The sequence below is a fragment of the Heloderma suspectum genome, chromosome 9 (genome assembly GCF_057233095.1).
Source record: "Heloderma suspectum isolate Gila_16-S chromosome 9, 16-S_ref, whole genome shotgun sequence".
Taxonomy (NCBI): domain Eukaryota; kingdom Metazoa; phylum Chordata; class Lepidosauria; order Squamata; family Helodermatidae; genus Heloderma; species Heloderma suspectum.
Window position 1 is genome coordinate 1,519,105 of NC_139466.1, and position 19,242 is coordinate 1,538,346.

The 19,242-nt window shown below is 50.4% G+C and overlaps 1 protein-coding gene across 1 annotated transcript in view; it reads left to right on the plus strand.

Annotated features, from left to right (window-relative positions):
- The first annotated feature begins 10,025 nt into the window (after positions 1-10,025).
- LOC146338302 (diacylglycerol kinase delta-like) overlaps positions 10,026-19,242 on the plus strand; it is a 54,465-nt gene continuing 45,248 nt past the window's right edge. The window contains exon 1 of the mRNA XM_084813408.1: positions 10,026-10,944. Coding sequence (XP_084669534.1) covers positions 10,750-10,944 — 195 coding nt within the window. The 5' untranslated portion in view covers positions 10,026-10,749. The remainder of the gene's footprint in view (positions 10,945-19,242) is intronic.

The window sequence follows — 19,242 nt, forward strand, 5'->3', positions numbered from 1 at the left end:
GATTTCTTTGCATTGTTCATTTAAGAAGCCCTTCTTGTCTCTCCTTGCTATTCTCTGGAACTCTGCATTCATTTGGATATATCTTCCCCTTTCTCCCTTGCTTTTCGCTTCCCTTCTTTCCTCAGTTACTTGTAAAGCCTCATCAGACAGCCACTTGGCTTTCTTGCATTTCTTTTTCTTTGGGATGGATTGAGTTGCTGCCTCCTGAACAATGTTACGGACCTCTGTCCATAGTTCCTCAGGCACTCTGTCTATCAGGTCTAATCCCTGAAATCTATTCCTCACCTCCACTGTGTATTCATAAGGGATATGATTTAGGTCATACCTGAATGGTTTAGTTGTTTTCCCTACGTTCTTCAATTTAAGCCGAAATTTTGCAACAAGAAGCTCATGATCTGAGCCACAGTCAGCTCCGGGTCTTGTTTAGCTTCTGTCTAGCTTCTCTCTACTTCTGTTTTCTGCCTACCAAGGAACTTGTTGTGTTTTGCCCAAGGATGGAGATGGTTTGGGATAACTGCTGGATTTTATATTTTTAGAAATGGGGGATCAACCATTATTCATTTGTTTCTTGTTCTCAGTAGCCCTTGGGAGGGTCCCGGGTACATATATGGTTTTAGATTGCACATCTCAGCAACATCTGAAAATCAGAAGTGGCCTTATATGGAGTGAGACCTTCAGTCCATCAAGCCCAGTATTGTAGACGCTGATTGGCAGCAATGTCTCTCCAGGCGTTCAGTCAGGAGTTTTTCCACCTCTACCTGAAGATGCCGGGGATTGAATCTCTGACCTTCTGCATACAAAGCAGGGACTCTACCCCTGAGCTGTGGCCCTTCCTTTCAGTGACAGAGCCTAACCTGAATGTTTACAGCATCCTGCTGCTTTCAGTCTTAAGGCTATAACCAAACACAAACTCCCTGGCCTTAATATTGGCCCCCCTTTTCCTCCCCCACCCCTGCCTTTTTGAGTGTGTGCTTTATCATCTTGCCTGATGAAGCGATGTGGAGATCTCAAATGCTTGCATAGTATTTTGTGACCTTTGAGTTGGCCCAATAAAGGTATTACAGTGATCTGCATTTTGCAAATGTTCTAATGGGGTTCCAGGTTGTGTAACTGGATCAGGGTGCACAGTAGGGTAATACCTTTATTAGGCCAACTCACGAGTGCCAAAGATGTGCAAGCTTTTGAGATCTCCACATCTCTTCATCAGACAAAATGTTACAAAAAACAGCAGGGGTGAGGGGAGGCTAACTTTATGTTGAAATCACAGTAAGAGTCTTAAGATGGAATGTAGGAGGAGGCTGCAGATTTTTACAGCAGGCACCACCTGGTGAAGTGATGGTTTCAGGTTGCACCTGGGACTGCCCCTAAGAGTGCCAGGATGAAGAAACAAACAATGGTTCGATCCTCTATTCCTGAAAATATACAATCCAAGTGTTACTCAAAGCTATTTCCATCCTTAGATGAAACACACAAGTTCCTTGATAGGTGGAAAACAGAAGCAGAGAGAAACTAGTCAGTTTTTATATTAACAAAGCTAGATCTATTTTTAGATGGTATACTAGGTTAAACCCCCTTCATAGATCACTGCCTTGTTGTGGCGAAGGGGCTTGCGTAACTCAGTGAAGCCATAAGCTATGCCGTGCAGGGCCACCCAAGACGGACAGGTCATGGCAGAGAGTTCTGACAAAATGTGGTCCACTGGAGAAGGAAATGGCAACCCACTCCAGTATTTTTGCCAAGAAAACCCCATGGAACGTATCACAAGGCTAAAAGATATGACGCCGTAAGATGAGCCCCTCAGGTCGGAAGGTGTCCAATATACTACTGGGGAAGAGCAGAGGGTATTTCCAAGTAGCGCCAGAAAGAGTGAAGCGGCTGGGCCAAACCCGAAAGGACACTCAGCTGTGGATGCGTCTGGTGGTGAAAAGAAAATCCGATGTTGTAAAGAACAATATTGTTTGGGAACCTGGAATGTCGGATCAATGAATCAAGGTAAGCTGGAGGTGGTCAAACATGAGATGGCAAGATTGAACATCGACATCTTGGGAATCAGCGAACTAAAATGGACAAGCGTGGGCGAATTTAAGTCAGGTGACCATTATATCTACTACTGTGGGCAAGAATCCCTCAGAAGAAATGGAGTAGCACTCATAGTCAACAGAACTGTGGGAAAAGCAGTACTGGGGTACAATCTCAAAAATGATAGAATGATCTCAGTATGAATCCAAGGCAAACCATTCAACATCACAGTAATTCAAGTCTATGCCCCAACCACTGATGCTGAAGAAGCTGAGGTTGATCGGTTCTATGAAGACCTACAACACCTTCTAGAACTAACACCAAAAAAAGATGTCCACTTCATCATAGGGGATTGGAATGCCAAAGTAGGAAGTCAAGAAATCACTGGGATAACAGGCAAGCATGGCCTTGGTGTACAAAATGAAGCAGGACAAAGGCTAATAGAGTTCTGCCAAGAGAGCACACTGATCATCGCAAACACTCTTTTCCAACAGCACAAGAGGCGACTCTACACATGGACATCACCAGATGGTCAATATCGAAATCAGATTGATTATGTCCTTTGCAGCCAAAGATGGAGAAGCTCTATACAGTCAGTCAAAACAAGACCTGGAGCTGACTGTGGCTCAGATCATGAGCTGCTTCTTGCAAAATTTCGGCTTAAATTGAAGAACGTAGGGAAAACCACTAAACCACTCAGGTATGACCTAAATCATATCCCTTATGAATATACAGTGGAGGTGAGGAATAGATTTACGGGATTAGACCTGATAGACAGAGTGCCTGAGGAACTATGGATGGAGGTCTGTCACATTGTTCAGAAGGCAGCAACTCAATCCATCCCAAAGAAAAAGAAATGCAAGAAAGCCAAGTGGCTGTCTGATGAGGCTTTACAAGTAGCTGAGGAAAGAAGGGAAGTGAAAAGCAAGGGAGAAAGGGGAAGATATATCCAACTGAATGCAGAGTTCCAGAGAATAGCAAGGAGAGACAAGAAGGCCTTCTTAAATGAACAATGCAAAGAAATTGAGGAAAACAATAGAATGGGAAAGACTAGAGATCTCTTCAAGAAAATCGGAGATCTCAAGGGAACGTTTTGTGCAAAGACGGGCATGATAAAGGGCAAAGAAGGCAGGGACCTAACAGAAGCAGACAAGATTAAGAAGAGGTGGCAAGAATACACAGAAGAACTATACAGGACAGATCTTAATGTCCCTGATAGCCAGGAGAGTGTGGTCACTGAACTTGAGCCAGACATCCTAGAGAGTGAAGTCAAGTGGGCCTTAGGAAGCATTAGTAACAACAAAGCTAGCGGAGATGACAGTATTCCAGCTGAGCTATTTAAGATCCTAAAAGATGATGCTGTTAATGTTGCACTCAATATGCCAACAAAAGATGATGGCTGCACTCAATATGCCAACAAATTTGGAACCCTCAACAGTGGCCACAAGACTGGAAAAGGTCAGTTTACATTCCAATTCCAAAGAAGGGCAATGCCAAAGAGTGTTCAAACTACCGTACTATTGTGCTCATTTCACATGCCAGCAAGGTTATGCTCAAAATCCTACAACCTAGGCTTCAGCAGCATGCGAACCGAGAACTACCAGAAGTACAAGCAGGGTTTCGAAGAGGCAGAGGAAGAAATAGAGATCAAATCACCAACATTTGCTGGATCATGGAGAAAGCAAGAGAATTCCAGAATAATGTCTATTTCTGCTTCATTGACTACGCGAAAGCCTTTGATTGTGTGGATCACAACAAACTGTGGCAAATTCTGAAAGAGATGGAAGTACTAGACCACCTTACCTGTCTCCTGAGAAACCTGTATGAGGGACAAGAAGCAACAGTAAGAACCGGACATGGAATAACTGATTGGTTCAAAATTGGGAAAGGAGTACGACAAGGCTGCATATTGTTGCCCTGCTTATTTAATTTATATGCAGAGTACATCATGAGAAACGCTGGGTTGGATGAATCACAGGTCGGAATTAAGATTGCTGGGAGAATTATCAACAACCTCAGATACGCAGACGATACCACCCTAATGGCAGAAAGCGAAGAGGATCTAAAGAGCCTCTTGTTGAGGGTGAAAGTGGAGAGTGCAAAAGCTGGCTTGAAACTCAACATTAAAAAAACGAAGATCATGGCATCTTGCCCCATCACTTCCTGGCATATGGAAGGGGAAGAAATGGAAGCAGTGACAGATTTTATTTTCTTGGGCTCCAAGATCACACCGCAGATGGTGACTGTAGCCATGAAATTAAAAGACGCTTGCTCCTTGGGAGGAAAGCTATGGCAAACCTAGACAGCATAGTAAGAAGCAGAGACATCACCTTGCTGACAAAGATTTGTATAGCCACAGCTATGGTTTTCCCAGTAGCAACGTATGGCTGTGAGAGCTGGACTATAAGGAAGGCTGAGCACCGAATAATTGATGCTTTCGAACTGTGGTGCTGGAGAAGACTCTTATGAGTCCCCTGGACTGCAAGGAGGTCACAGTCCCCTGTTTCCCGCCTCCCAGCTGAGCAGAGCAAGCTGCTGCAGCTGGTCCAGGGACTACAGAAGCAGGCAAGCTCCCAGAGAGCGAGCGAACAGAGTGAGCGGACAGGGGGAGCAAACAGGAGTTGGCCAGGGGAGTTTGGCAGGGGAGGTTAAGGGGGAGGCCCCTAACATTTTTTTTTATTTTTTTTATTTTTTTTTGTAACTAACTTTTTTCCTTTTATTTGTCTTGTAACACACACTTTCACACCAGTGGGACTCTGCTTTTAACCTCTACTGAGTAGAGGAGCAGGCACAGGCTAGTCTAGAACAATCACAGAGCTAGACACAAAAAGGGAAAAGAGGCTATGGAAGGACAAGACTCTCCAGTGGTGGTGACCTGCAAGGTGTGTGCCATGTTTGTTTTCTTGCCTGAGAACAACAAGGCCTACAACTGCAACAAGTGCAAGTTGATCACGCTGCTGGAGGAAAAAGTAAGTGGACTGGAGCGGCGACTGTCGACCCTCCGGGGAATAAGAGAACACGAAGAGTTCTTGGACAGAATGGGGGAACTGCAGCAGCAAAGGGAAGACCAAAAGCTTGAAGAGCAACAGCAAGATGAGGCAGTGGGAAATGCTGAGGTGAAGAAAAATGGAGTAGAGGATACTCCTTGGAAAAGGGTGACAGGAGAAGAAGAACTAGACGCCACTCTGCACCCGTGGAAGCAGTGGAGCTGTGGAACTGATTCCAGGTACTTGTGGATGAGACTGGAGGACAGCCTGCAGAGGAAGAATCACAGGGGAACCTGCATGAGAGTGAGCAAGAGGCTGAAGGTCAGTCAAACAGAGGCGATGAAACCCAGGCCTACAAGAAGAAGAAGAGAAGAGTGGTAGTAGTGGGAGACTCCTTGCTGTGTGGGATCGAGACCCAAGTATGTCGCGAAGACCCGTGGACTCGTCAGGTATGTTGTCTCCCGGGAGGACAGATTAGAGACGTGACTGAAAGGTTGCCTGCACTCATAAAGCCCACTGACAGGTATCCCTTCCTTCTCATCCATGTGGGAACAAATGATACCGCCAAGCGGATCTACGAAGAGATCATGTCAGACTTTGAAGCTTTGGGAATGAAACTCAAGAACTTTGGGGCCCAGATAGTTTTCTCATCCATCCTTCCAGTAGTTAGAAGAGGGATAGAAAGGGAACAAAAAATACTCCGGGTGAATGACTGGCTACGAAGGTGGTGCCGACGAGAGAGATTTGGATTCTGGGACCAGAGGCTATACTTCCAGAGTATACTATACTATACAGAGGCTAGACTATGAAGCACATGGTCTTCGATGTCTATATACTAATGCCCAGAGTATGGGAAACAAACAGAACGAACTTGAACTCTTAATACAGGAGGGAAATTATGACCTGATAGGTATAACTGAGACTTGGTGGGATGACTTTCATGACTGGAATACAGCAATGGAAGGATATAACTTGTTCAAAAAGAACAGGAGGAACAGAAAGGGAGGTGGGGTTGCACTGTATGTGAAAAATACATATCTCTGCACAGAAATACAGGAGGAGGAGCTTGGAAGCCCCATCGAGAGCATCTGGGTTGAAATAAATGGAGCAAAGAATAAAAGGAACCTGGTGGTCGGAGTCTACTACCGGCCACCCAATCAAGGAGAAGACAAGGATGAAACTTTTGAAAAGCAAATAGCCAATGTTTTAAGGAAGCATGATGTAGTAGTAATGGGGGACTTCAATTTCCCCGATATTTGTTGGGAGACAAATTCTGCAAAACATGGCCCCTCCAGGAAATTCCTGACTTGTGTGTCAGATAACTTCCTCCTACAGAAAGTAGAGGAAGGAACTAGAGGATCGGCTATCCTTGACTTGATCCTAACCAACAGAGATGACTTAGTGGATAAAGTAGCAGTTACAGGAACTCTGGGGGAAAGCGACCATGTTGTACTTGAGTTCTTGGTTCTAAGGGAAGCAAAAGCCAAGGGTAGTCAAACGCGTACCCTGTATTTTAGGAAAGCTGATTTTCATAAACTCAGAACAATGATCAGTAAGGTCCCATGGCAAGTGACGCTAACGAGAAAAGGAGTCCAAGATGGGTGGGAGCTTTTAAAAAAGGAAATTCTCAAGGCACAATCACAAACCATTCCAACAAGAAGAAAAGGTGGAAGACAACAGAAGAAGCCAATGTGGCTTCACAAAAAGCTTAGGGATGACCTGAACACAAAAAAGGACACATATAGGAAGTGGAAAGAAGGCCAAGTAACAAAGGAAGAGTACAGGCAGGTAGCACAGAATTGCAGGGATGGCGTCAGGAAGGCTAAAGCTGAGAATGAGCTGAGGTTAGCAAGGGATGCTAAAAACAACAAAAAGGCTTTCTTCAGCTGCGTGCATAGTAAAAGGCAGAGGAAAGAAATGTTGGTTCAGCTATTAAATAAGGATGGCAAAACGATAACAGATGACAAAGAAAAGGCAGAGGTGCTCAATTCCTACTTTGGCTCATTCTTCTCCCAAAAGAGGGTCTATGAGCCCCCTGGCAAAGGTGAAGTGCAGGCTGAAGGGGCAGGATTGCAGCTTGAGATCGATAGACATATGGTCAAGGAACATCTAATTACTTGGAATGAGTTCAAATCTCCAGGGCCAGATGAACTGCATCCTAGAGTAATAAAGGAACTGGCAGAAGAACTCTCAGAACCGCTGTCTATTCTCTTTGAGCAATCATGGAGGATGGGGGAAGTGCCAGATGACTAGAGGAGGGCTAATGTTGTCCCTATCTTCAAAAGGGGTAAAAAGGAGGAACCTGGGAACTACAGACCAGTCAGTCTGACATCAGTCCCTGGGAAAATTCTGGAGCAGATGATAAAGGAATCTATCTGGAAGCACCTTGACAACAATGCAGTGATTACTCGAAGCCAACATGGATTTGCCAAGAACAAGTCCTGCCAGACAAATCTGATCTCATTTTTTGATCAAGTAACCTCCCTTGTAGACCGTGGGAATGCTGTAGACATCATATAGCTCGACTTCAGCAAAGCTTTCAACAAAGTGCCCCATGATCTCCTGATGAGCAAACTAGCTCAAAGTGGGCTAGATGAAACAATGATACGGTGGATCCACAGTTGGCTACAGAATCGGACTCAAAGAGTGCTTCTCAATGGGACCTTCTCCAACTGGGGAGAGGTAACGAGTGGGGTACCGCAGGGCTCAGTCTGGGCCCAGTGCTCTTCAACATTTGTATGAATGACTTGGAGGAGGAGGTGCAGGGAACGCTGATCAAATTTGCAGATGACACAATATTGGGCGGGACACCTAATACTTTGGAAGACAGAAACAAAATTCAAAGTGATCTGGATAGACTGGAGCGCTGGGCAGAAAACAACAGAATGACATCGAATAGGGATAAATGCCAAGTTCTGCACCTAGGAAAAAGAAACCAAAGGCACAGTTACAAGATGGGGGATACGTGGCTCAACCACACTACAAGCGAGAAGGATCTTGGAATGGTTGTCCATCACAAGCTGAATATGAGCCAACAATGTGATGTGGCTGCAAAAAAGGCAAATGCCATTTTGGGCTGCATTCATAGAAGCATAGCTTCCAAATCCCGGGAAGTACTAGTTCCCCTCTACTCTGCACTGGTTAGGCCTCATCTGGAGTACTGTGTCCAGTTCTGGGCACCACACTTGAAGAAGGATGCAGACAAACTGGAGAGGGTTCAGAGGAGGGCAACAAAGATGATCAGGGGACTGGAAACAAAGCCCTATGAAGAGAGACTGAAAGAACGGGGCCTGTTTAGCCTTGAGAAGAGAAGACTGAGGGGAGACATAGCACTGTTCAAGTACTTGAAAGGTTGTCCCAGAGAGGAAGGCCAGGATCTCTTCTTGATCATCCCAGAGTGCAGGACACAGAATAATGGGCTCAAGTTACAGGAACCCCGATTCCGGCTGAACATCAGGAAAAACTTCCTGACTGTTACAGCAATAGGACAATGGAACCAATTACCTGGGGAGGTGGTGGGCTCTCCCACACTGGAGGTGTTCAAGGGGAGGCTGGACACCCATCTGTCAGGGATGCTCTGACTTGGATTCCTGCACTGAGCAGGGGGTTGGACTCGATGGCCTTGTAGGCCCCTTCCAACCCTACTATTCTATGATTCTATGACATCAGTCCATCCTAAAGGAAATCAACGCTGACTGCTCATTGGAAGGACAGATAGTGAAGCTGGAGCTCAAATATTTTGGCCACCTAATGCGAAGAGAAAACTCCCTGGAAAAGACCCTGATGCTGGGAAAGACTGAAGGCAAAAGGAGAAGGGGACGGCAGAGGATGAGATGGCTAGATGGCATCATGGATGCAATGAATATGAACTTGAGCACACTCCGGGAGAGAGCGGAGGACAGGAAGGCCTGGCGTGCTATCGTCCGTGGGGTCACGAAGAGTCGGACATGACTGAACGACTGGACAACAACTAGGTTAAACAAACAAAGGCAAACTGGCAAAAATTGGATGATTTACCTAGTCCTTTCAGGGAATGAATCCTCAGAGAGTAAAGTCCCAGTTTCAGCTGGTATAAAAAAAACCCCTCCTCCAGTGTAGGATCCTGCTGTTGAATAGCTAAGTTTGGTATTCTCTACGTTCCACAAAAGAAACATTCCAAAGCCCGTATTAAGGTAATGCCTTTATTCAGCCAACTCAAAGGTCACTAGAAATTGTGCAAACTTCCAAGATTTCCGGATCTCTTGCTCAGACAAGAGGGCCCCCTTGGCTGGCTGCATTGCCTCTGCATTTGACAGAGCTGCTGGTTCAGCCAGTTAATAATCCTCACAACTTCTGCTCAGCCCAGCCAAAAATGTTAACCGGGTGACAGGGAGGTTTTCCCCAGGGCAGACACAGGGCTTTTCAAGCTCCCTACCCAGAGCGAAGTGGGACTGGAGCCTCCACACTTCTGCCGCCTGTGGCTTTGCCAGGGCTCCAGTCCGGCCCTTGGCCCTGTGTGCACTCACCGATGGGAGGAAGGTCAGCATGGGTTGAACCTGAGGCACCTACCTAAGGTCGCCATCCCAACCTCAGCCTGCTTTTTAAATCCAGAATAACTCCCCTTGCTGCGTCTGATCTCAGCATCCTTAATGCGGACCAAGCCTTCGAAGTCGGCGTGAAACCGGCGTGTCTCTCCCGACCCCGTTGCTCTAGTCGCGCAAAAGGGGCGGGGGAGCAGAGATGTGACTGGCCGGTCCTCTAATGAACGAGGGCGATGGACGGGGGTCATCTTCTCCCACCCCGACACCGCGCCCTGCTGGTTGCTGATGCCGAGTGTAGACCCAGGAGGAGGAGGGGGGAGCTATCCAGGACGCGTTAATCCGGATTAAAGCGACCCCAGGGCCAAGGAAGGCTGCTCCTGGTCCTTCCCGCGCAGTTGATTGACTGGTTCAGCCGGGGGCGGGCGGGCGGGCGGGGAGGGGAACGAAAGGGGGCTGAGCGCGGGGGGAGGCGTCACTGCAGCGCCGGCAGGCGGGAGAGGGCGCGCTCCGGCTGCGCGGCGCCGGAGGGAGGCGAGCGAGCCCCGCGTGCGGCGGCCCCGGGGCTGCTGCGGGCGGGAGCGCTGCCTCCGCGCGGAGCGGCGCCGGGCGGACGGCGAGGCGGGCGCGCGCTCCCCGCGGCGCTGCGGGAGACGGAGACGCGGCGGAAGGCGAGGCGGCTCGCCTCAGCGCCGGCCCGCCAGCCGCGAGGTAGGTCGCCGGGGCGTCCCGAGGGCCAGCAGCGGGGCCGCCCTCCCGCCCGCGCGCCGGCCCGGTGCGGCTCCCGCGGGCCGCCGCTCCGCCCCCCCCCCGACAACCACCTGTTCGCCTGAGCAGCGAGGAAGCGGGGGGAGCCGCGTGCCGCGGTCTCTCCATAGAAACCTGCAGCAGCAGCCTCCCCCCGCCCCCGCAGATGCAAGGGGGCGGATGGGGACGAGAGCGGGCGAGCCCCCGGGTGGGAGGGACGGAAGCCGCCCGGCTCGGCCCGGCTCGGCCCGGCCCGGCTCGGCTCGGCGGTTACGGCGTGGGGGCGGAAAAGAGGAGCCCGCGCTCCGGGCGGCGCAGCGAGGCCCGCTCCTCCGCGTGGGCTGCCCCCCAGGTCGTGTGCCTTTTCCCTCGGGGAGGCGGGGGCGCGTCTCAAGGCCGCCCCCGCGCTTTCCCTCCGCGCGCAGGCGAGCCGCCGCCGCCGCCCCGCTTCGACGGCCGCCCTTGCCCGCCGGCTGAAGATGGCCGAGAAGCTGGCGCCCCCGCGGGAGCTGTTTCTGCGCAAGGGCCGCGAGTCGGTCTCCTCCCTCGACGTGGACCGGCTGGCCCCGGGCGAGGCGGCCGGCGAGGAGTCCTCGGACAGCGACGGCGAGCAGGAGGGCGGCTCCCACAAGCTCATCCGCAAAGTGTCCACCTCGGGCCAGATGAGGACTAAGGTGAGGGAGCAAGAGACGGGCGGACTGGGCCCTGGCCTTCCGGGCGGAGCCCTCCTCGGCCGCCGCTTGTGGGGAGGGGGCGCGCGGCTGGGCCGAGACTGCGTTCTGCCTGGGGGGATCCACCAGGGGCTGGACCCGCTGGCGGGCGGGGCCCCCAGAGCTGGTCCGGAAAACACCATCGCCCCGTCCTGGGAACCCGAGTTTCCGGGTGCTGCCCTGGCTGCCTGGCTCGGGGCGTAAAGGTGGTGGCCTTACATTTGTCCCTAGAGGTCTTGCTGCTGCCCAGGTGATGTGGGATTTGCTCTGTGGCCCTCTCTCTGGCAGCCACCCCTACAGACCCTGGCAGGTGCAGCCATGTGCCCCAGTAGGAGCTCAAGCCCTACACTGTGCCCATTGGGGACGATGCATATGTCGCCCTGAGCGCTCCCTGGAAGGGGTGTTGATAAGCTTTAGATAAGACTGAGTGGTGGTGATGGTGGTGGTGGGGTTGTCCTTGTTCCCAGGGTGCCCCAACTGGCCTTGTTAGGGGGGTGCTTGGCTTGATTCCAGTGGCCCTGCAACATAACCAGAGCCAGTCATGGTTGGAGGCAGGATAGTGGGCTAAGAGGCCCTTTGGTGGGCTTGGTCAGGTTGGCCTCTTGCTCTCTTGATGTGTTGAGCAGTGGTGCTGGGCCTTGACTCCCTGTCTCCCTACTGTTGCACCCTGCTTGGCTGTAAGATGTTTTGACTGTGCTTGGCAAAGGATTTGTTGCTATTCTGTAGCAGAGTCTCCCCTTCAGCAAGGACCTGGAACTTAGAGCTCAGCCCCCAAACGTTAATCTCTGCAAAGAGATGCTCAGTAGTCTTACAGGCCCTCTCCAACCCTGCTATTCTACAGTTCCAAGGAAGGACAGGCCCTGGAGGCTTTGTTGTTTCATGCTTTCTCGGCTATATTAACTTCTCGTCCTCCTCTACAAAGATTTTGAGTCACTTAAGTAAAATCAGCCATAAAATGTCTAGTAGTGTGCCTTGACTGGAAATAGCTCAAGATTTCACTCCTCCGATTTTATTGCTGCTGATCTAAAAAGCAAAAGCCTGTTCTGGTGAGTCCTTGGCCATCTGGGCTGGATCTGAGAGCTGGTTTTGACACAACGTGTTTCCTTCATAGAGGAACACGTGTGAATTGCATAAGTTGTGTTGGAGAGCTAAATCCAGGCGGGATTGTATAGGAATGATCCATGGGCAGAAGCTTCAGGTTCTGATCTGCTCCTGCTTGTGATCTGCCATATAGAATCCATATGGATACTGTGTTCCAAAGCAACACCTTTTGATAGTATTCCACCTGGAGTTTTCTCTTGAAAGCACAACTGCACAGGTGAGGGTTCAGTGGTCCTTGCTAAAAGAGGAAGACTGCAAGAGCCGTGTAAATCCTGGTGAAAGACGCAGGCAGCAGAGATATGACAGAGAGGAAAGCAGTCAGGCAGAGATGTTTTATTGTTTCTTGGAGACAATAGGGGGGGAAATAAATTCTGAGTCATTACAAAAATTAGCTGATGAGCGTTCTCTGAAATCCATCTCCAGATGATGGTTTGTAGCAACCTTGAGACAGGAGGGGTGATTGACAAATGATTCGATGTTTATGTGTGCAGAGGCGGCATCTGCAGATTCGCTCACTGGGTTGGCAATGAGTCCCACCCTCCAGGGCTCACGCTGGTCCCCAGCTGGGAGAGCGTCTCATCCTGGGCGTGATGGTGTGCCCTCTTTGTGTCCCTGGAGCGATGGCTGCAGCTGCTGAGGGTCTGAGGGTGCTGGCCTGGGCTGGATGGCCAGAGAGTGTCTGTGTGCAGATAGCAAGCGGGCTGTGCTGCTGCAGATGGACAAAGGAGAATTAAAAACTGGGCACTGCTCAGGCATGCTGCAGAGGAGTGGCACGGGACGAGCAATAGTACAAGATGCCGGGAAAGCTGGCCAAGAAAGAAGCACAGGGAACCGGAACATGCTGAGCTCTTCTTTTAATTTCCTAATGGCATTTTCAGGCTTGTCATTTTTGTGATCACGTTAGTAGCCTGCCAGAGCCACTTCCTTGAACAGGAAGAAGCAGGCTTGCTCCAGACTGCTGACAGGATACTTCTGGACCAGGGCTGGCTTCAGAGATTTTGCTGCCTGAGGTGAAGGACAAGACAGCACCTGCCCAGCCCAATTCCATGTACAGAAGCCAACCAGACCTCAGCTCTGGCCTGGATGGGATAGCATCCTCCATGCACCTGATGGCAGCAGGCTAACTTAGAGGGTGGAGAGCCAGCCATGTGGCACACACAACGGCATTCTTCAAGAGCTTGCCACCCCCAGCAGCTGCCACCTGAGGCAGCTGCCTCACTCTGCCTAATGGCAGAGCTGGCCCTGTTTGGGGTCTTGGGAGTAAGGGTGGCCACCTTTTTGCTCCCTAAGGAGCAAGGCTGTGAAGGGTCATTGGAGGGCTGCTTTGCTTCAGAATCAAAACCCAGATGAGCAGAAAAACCAGCTCAGATGGTCTTTCTTTTTGCCCCCAGACTATTTTACTCTCCTGTTTTTGTTTTTGTTTCAGTTTTTTTTCTCCCTGAATAACATCTTATTTTTCCAGTAAGGGAAGGGTTAAATCATACATTTAGCAGGAGAAGCAAATTCCAGCAGGTTCCAAACTGGGCACTCAAGGGAGGTTCCAGGCTGCTGCGTCTTCAGCGCTCCTCTTCCCCTGCCCCCTTTTAAGGGAAGTTGCTGTCCCTCTTGTTTGTGGATATAGCAAGGAAAGTGTGCTGGAAGTTTCCTGCCCAATTGGTTGCTTATTATGAAGTTAGTCCTTGAGCATTCTGGCCAATGAGTGCAAATCCACAGGGATAATTGACAAGGACCAATAACACAGAAAAACGGCTAAATTCCATTACACGTGTTTGGGTTCTTGCATCTAGACTTCAGTCGTTCTGCACTGATACCCTTTGCCCAGGCACCACAGAATGGCTCCATGACACTGAGGTTTAAAAAGCTTTGCACAGGGCCACCGGGACACGTCAGAGCAGAATCCATCCAAGTCGCGTGGCTGCCCTGTGGGGAAGTCTACGCAGATGTCATCCACAGGAAAGACCCTGCTGTGTGAGCGCCCCGGCTACAAAGGGTTTGGCAAAAACCTCTTTTCCAAAGCTTGCTGGGTGTGTGATGGACCTTCAGAACCGTAGTCCAGGTTCAGCATAGATCTGTGTGTGTGTGTGTGTGTGTGTGTGTGTGTGTGTGTGGTCAACAAATAATCATGATGTGTCAGGAGAGGGGATTGAAGACCCTTCCCCCTGCACAGCCTGCATTTACAACCATGGCCTAAACCAGGGGTGGGCAACTTGTGGCCCTCCATTTGTTTTGACCTACAACTCCTATCAGCCCTAGCCAGCATAGCCAATGGTGAGGGATGATGAGAATAGTAGGCCAAAACATCTGGAGGGCCACAAGTTGCCCATCTCTGGCCTAAACCCTGCAGGGTTTCAGAAGGACCCTCATTTTTGCCTTGGCAAAACGGCTAGAAAAATGGGCAAGTCATGAGAGCAGAGCAGAGCAGCTCCTGGGTGCAAGAGTCTTGGGAGCCTCTTGAGCTGCCCCCCTCTTGAGCCCCTTGCATTTAACATTTGCCTCCTGCAGCAGTGACTACTGGGATGGCATCTGCCTTGGGAGTGGGAGGTGCACCTCCTCCCTGTGAATTTGGGGCAGGGGTCTTTGCCCAGAAGAGGATTGGGGTGTCCTGGTCCAGGTGCCTGGATGCCAAGGGGACGGGTGCCTGGTTCAGCAAGTCATTAGGAACATTGTACTCTGGTGCTGTCTGTTTCCACCCCTGGCCATTGTGCTCAGAAGGACATCACTGGTCATGGCAGGTTGTGATGCTTCTTGGGTCAAGGGTGCCTGCTGATGGTCTGGGGCTGTGGATCCCATGGGCCTGTTGAGGCATGCTGGGTGGAACCAAGCATGACTGTGCAAAAGCTGCTGGAAGGATAGCAGAGCCATTCTCTTGTCAGCCATTTCAGTGGTCATGGTTTTGTGCTGTCAGGCCCAGCCTGAAGCAAGGACTTGGACACAAGGGGATTTGGATGGGTTGTGTGATATTTGGGGTGGGTGGGCAACTGTGTCTTATTACTCATTATTATATCCTTCCCCAACCTGGCACCCTCCAGATGGGTTGGATTACAGCTTCCATCATCCCCAGCCAGCATATGATCTCGCTGTATCTTGCATAAGAACATAGGAAGTGCCCTGTTAGATCAGGCCAAGATCCTGATCCTGACAGTGACAGTGACAGGGGAGTAGATGGTGATGATGGTGGCTGGCATTTAAGTATCTTGCCATACTACTCAAAATAACCTTGTAAGGTGTGTGTGCATGTGCATTGTCCCTGGGAAGCCTATAAGCTGGGCATGAAGGCAGCACCACCCCTCTTCGGTTCCAGCACCTGATATTTAGAGGTATAGTGCATCTGAATACAGAGCCTGTATTCCACTCTCATCACTGATAGTAATTGATAGAACCTGCCCTCCTAGAATCCTAGAACCATAGGATAGTCGGGTTGGAAGGGGCCTACAAGACCATCAAGTCCGACCCCCTGCTCAATGCAGGAATCCAAGTCAGAGCATCCCCGACAGGTGGCTATCCAGCCTCATCCTGAATGCCTTCAGTGTGGGAGAGCCCCCCACCTCCCTAGGGAATGGGTTCCTCCCTCTGTGAATTTAAGAACATAGAAGAGCTGGGCAGGATCAGACCAAGGTCCATCTAGTCCAGCATTCTGCTCCCACAGTGGCCAGCTAGATGCCTGTGGAAAACCCACAAGTAGGATGTGATTACAATAGCATCCTCCTGCTCATGGCTTGTTGTTTGGTTAATCACTGGCTTGTTTAGCACCTAAACATCCCAGCAGTTGGGGTTCAGATGACACACTAAGCAGCCTACAATGGAACTGCTCATTGCTTGTTGTTTAAAAGCAGAAGTGGCAGGTGTCTGGGAGGCAGCAAGCCCCCCTCTCCTGCTCAGGCGTGACAGCGCATGGGTTGTTGTGTTGTGCGAATTGGCCCACTGTCTCCTGGGTTTGCAACCAATGATACAGAACATCTTGCTCCCAATGAAGCATCTTTATTCTTTACTCAGAATATGTTGGGACTGGTAAAAACATTTCCAGTGCCCTTGGAGGCATCCTTTCCTGTCGATTTGTGCCACTCACTCTGTTTTGAGATTATGAGGCACCATGTTGGTAGCTCAATTGCAGCTGCGGCTGGCAAAGGCTTGGCTTTCTCACCAGCAAATGCTCCGCCGTTGGCCAGAACCATGGCTCGGGCTCCATCAGTTGCAGACCATTGGCAGGGCGCTTTCACCATGTCTTACAAGTCCACAATAAGTAGTACTTCCCTGACCTGAAAAGACCCAGCAGAGCCAAGGTGTGTATCGGGGGTGCCAGTGCCTTTGATGGGGCATGGCACGTAGTTCGGGAAGTGCTGCTCCCTTTCTCCACCCCTTCTGTGTTACTGTCCCTCCTTGGCCAACAGATACAGTTTCTGGCTGGCCAGTGTTTTCATTACCAGGATGACTGAGGGTGCTACCTGTGGTGTTGACAGCATGACCTGGCATCCTGCACCTGGCGTTACTGCACTAGCTCCCCATAGGAGACCACCGTTATGAGCAGAGAGCACTGCTGTGGTGAAAATTGTTTGTAGGCTATGTACACCAGTTGTTGGTGAACATGAGTAGGAGGGCGCTGTTGCACTTGTGTCCTGCTTGTGGGTTTCCCACAGGCACCTGGTTGACCACGGTGTGAACAGCATGCTGGACGAGATGGACCTTGGTCTGATCCAGCTGGGCTCTTCTGATGTTCTTATATCTGCATTCTTTAGCCAATTTCTCATTACACCATCCACCAAAAGGCTGACCCCAGACTTCTAGTTCATACTGTTAAAAACCTACTATATTCCCAATTTAGTAATCTTTTTCTAAACCAGGCTTCCCCAACCTGGTGCCTCCCAGATGTGTTGGCCTGCAAGTGGGATTGCCAGTGGCTGTGCTGGTAGGGAATGATGGGACTTGCAGTCTAACACACCTGGAGGACACTCAGTTGGGGAAGGCTGTTCTAAACCCAGAAGCCCCACAGCTGGCACCTTTCCTTGTGGAGGAGATGCTGCCTCTGGCTCTTTTTGGCATCTGTTCCAGCTGTGTTTTTTGTTGTTGTAATGGGGCAATCTCAACTGGACATGGTATTCCAACTGTGACTGCACCCTTGATGATGATGATGATTATTATTATTATTAAATTTATTAATCGCCCATCTGGCTGGTCACCCAGCCACTCTGGGCGATGTACAACACACCATAAAACAATTTAAAACAATAAAATTCTACCATAAATTTTTTTTAAAAATACCCTAACCCACCCCAAATGCCTGCCTGAACAACCATGTTTTTAATGCACGACGGAAGCTCATTAAAGAGGGGGCATGATGGAGTTCCCTAGGGAGGGAGTTCCACAGAGTGGGGGCCACCACAGAAAAGGCCCTCTCCCTCGTCCCCACCAGTCTAGCTGTCCTGGCTGATGGGACAGAGAGAAGGCCATCCGAGGCTGATCTTGTTAAGCGGCCTGTCTGGTGCTGCTGGAGGCGCTCCTTAAGATAGGCTGGGCCGGAACCATATAGGGTTTTAAAGGTCAAAACCAACACCTTGAATTTGGCCCGGAAAACAACTGGTAACCAGTGCAACTCCTTCAGCACTGGAGTGATGTGATCTCGCTGGCGGCTGCCTTTAATCAGGCGAGCCGCCGTGTTCTGTACCAGCTGCAGATTCCGAACCGTCTTCAAGGGTAACCCCACGTAGAGCGCATTACAGTAGTCTAAACGAGAGGAGACCAGGGCATGTACTACCGATGGGAGCAGATGGTCGGGAAGGAAGGGGTGCAGCCGCCGTATCAGATGGAGTTGATACAGCGCTGTCCGGCTCACAGCTGACACCTGAGCCTCCATGGACAGCTGGGAGTCCAAAATGACCCCCAGGCTGCAGACCTGGTCTTTCAAGGGTAGCCGTACCCCATTCAACACCAGGTCAACATCCTCCAGCCTCCTCTTGTCTCCCACCAAAAGTACCTCGGTCTTGTCAGGGTTCAACTTCAGCTTAATCCTCCCCATCCAGCCACTCACCGTCTCCAGACATTTGGACAGGGATTCTACAGCCAACCTTGGTGAAGATTTGAATGAGAGGTAGAGCTGCGTGTCATCCGCATATTGATGACACTGCACCCCAAACCTCCTGATGATAGCCCTCAGCGGCTTCACATAGATGTTAAATAGCATCGGGGAGAGGATGGAACCCTGTGGCACCCCACAAGTAAGTGGCCACGGGTCCGAAACCTCCTCTCCCACTGCTACCCTCTGGTACCTGCCGGAGAGGAAGGACCGGAACCACCGCAATACAGTGTCTCCAATGCCCAACTCCTCCAGGCAGTCCAGGAGGATACCGTGGTCAACGGTATCAAAAGCCGCTGAGAGGTCGAGGAGAACAAGGAAGGAGCATTCACCCCTATCCATAGCCCTCCTCATATCATCTACCAAGGCGACCAAGGCCGTTTCTGTCCCATGCCCAGGCCTGAAGCCCGACTGAAATGGGTCTAGATAGTCAGTTTCTTCCAAGTGTGCCTTCAACTGCACCGCCACCACCCGCTCAATCACCTTGCCCCAAAATGGCAGATTTGAGACTGGGCGAAAGTTGTTCAGAACTTGAGGATCCAAGGAGGGCTTCTTTAAGAGCGGTCTTATCACTGCCTCCTTGAGGGCTGATGGCATCACTCCCTCCTCAAGGGAGGCGTTCACCACCGCCTTGATCCCCTCACCCAGTCTCTCTCTGCAGCTCATAATGAGCCAAGATGGGCAAGGATCAAGTAAGCAGGTGGTCGGCCGTACCGATGAAAGCACCTTGTCCACTTCATCAGGAGGAAGAAGCTGGAACCGATCCCACAAAACCGGTTTGCCACAGGCCGCCTCTTGCTCACTAACTGTATCCACAGCGTGCAGAGTAACACACCTAATCTGATCAATTTTATCTGCAAAGTGCCTTGCCAAGGCCTCACAAGAGGCCTTAGAATGCTCCAGTGGTTCCGGAGCCACAGGACCGACCAGGCTCCGGACCACTTGGAACAGCCTCCTGGGACAGCACTCTGCAGACGCGATGGAGACAGCATAATATTCCTTTTTGATTGAGATAAAAGTGTCATGGCACCAACTGCTTTATTTTCAGTTCTTTTTTTTAATCCAAGATCACTTTTTTGTGTGCTGTTGTTATT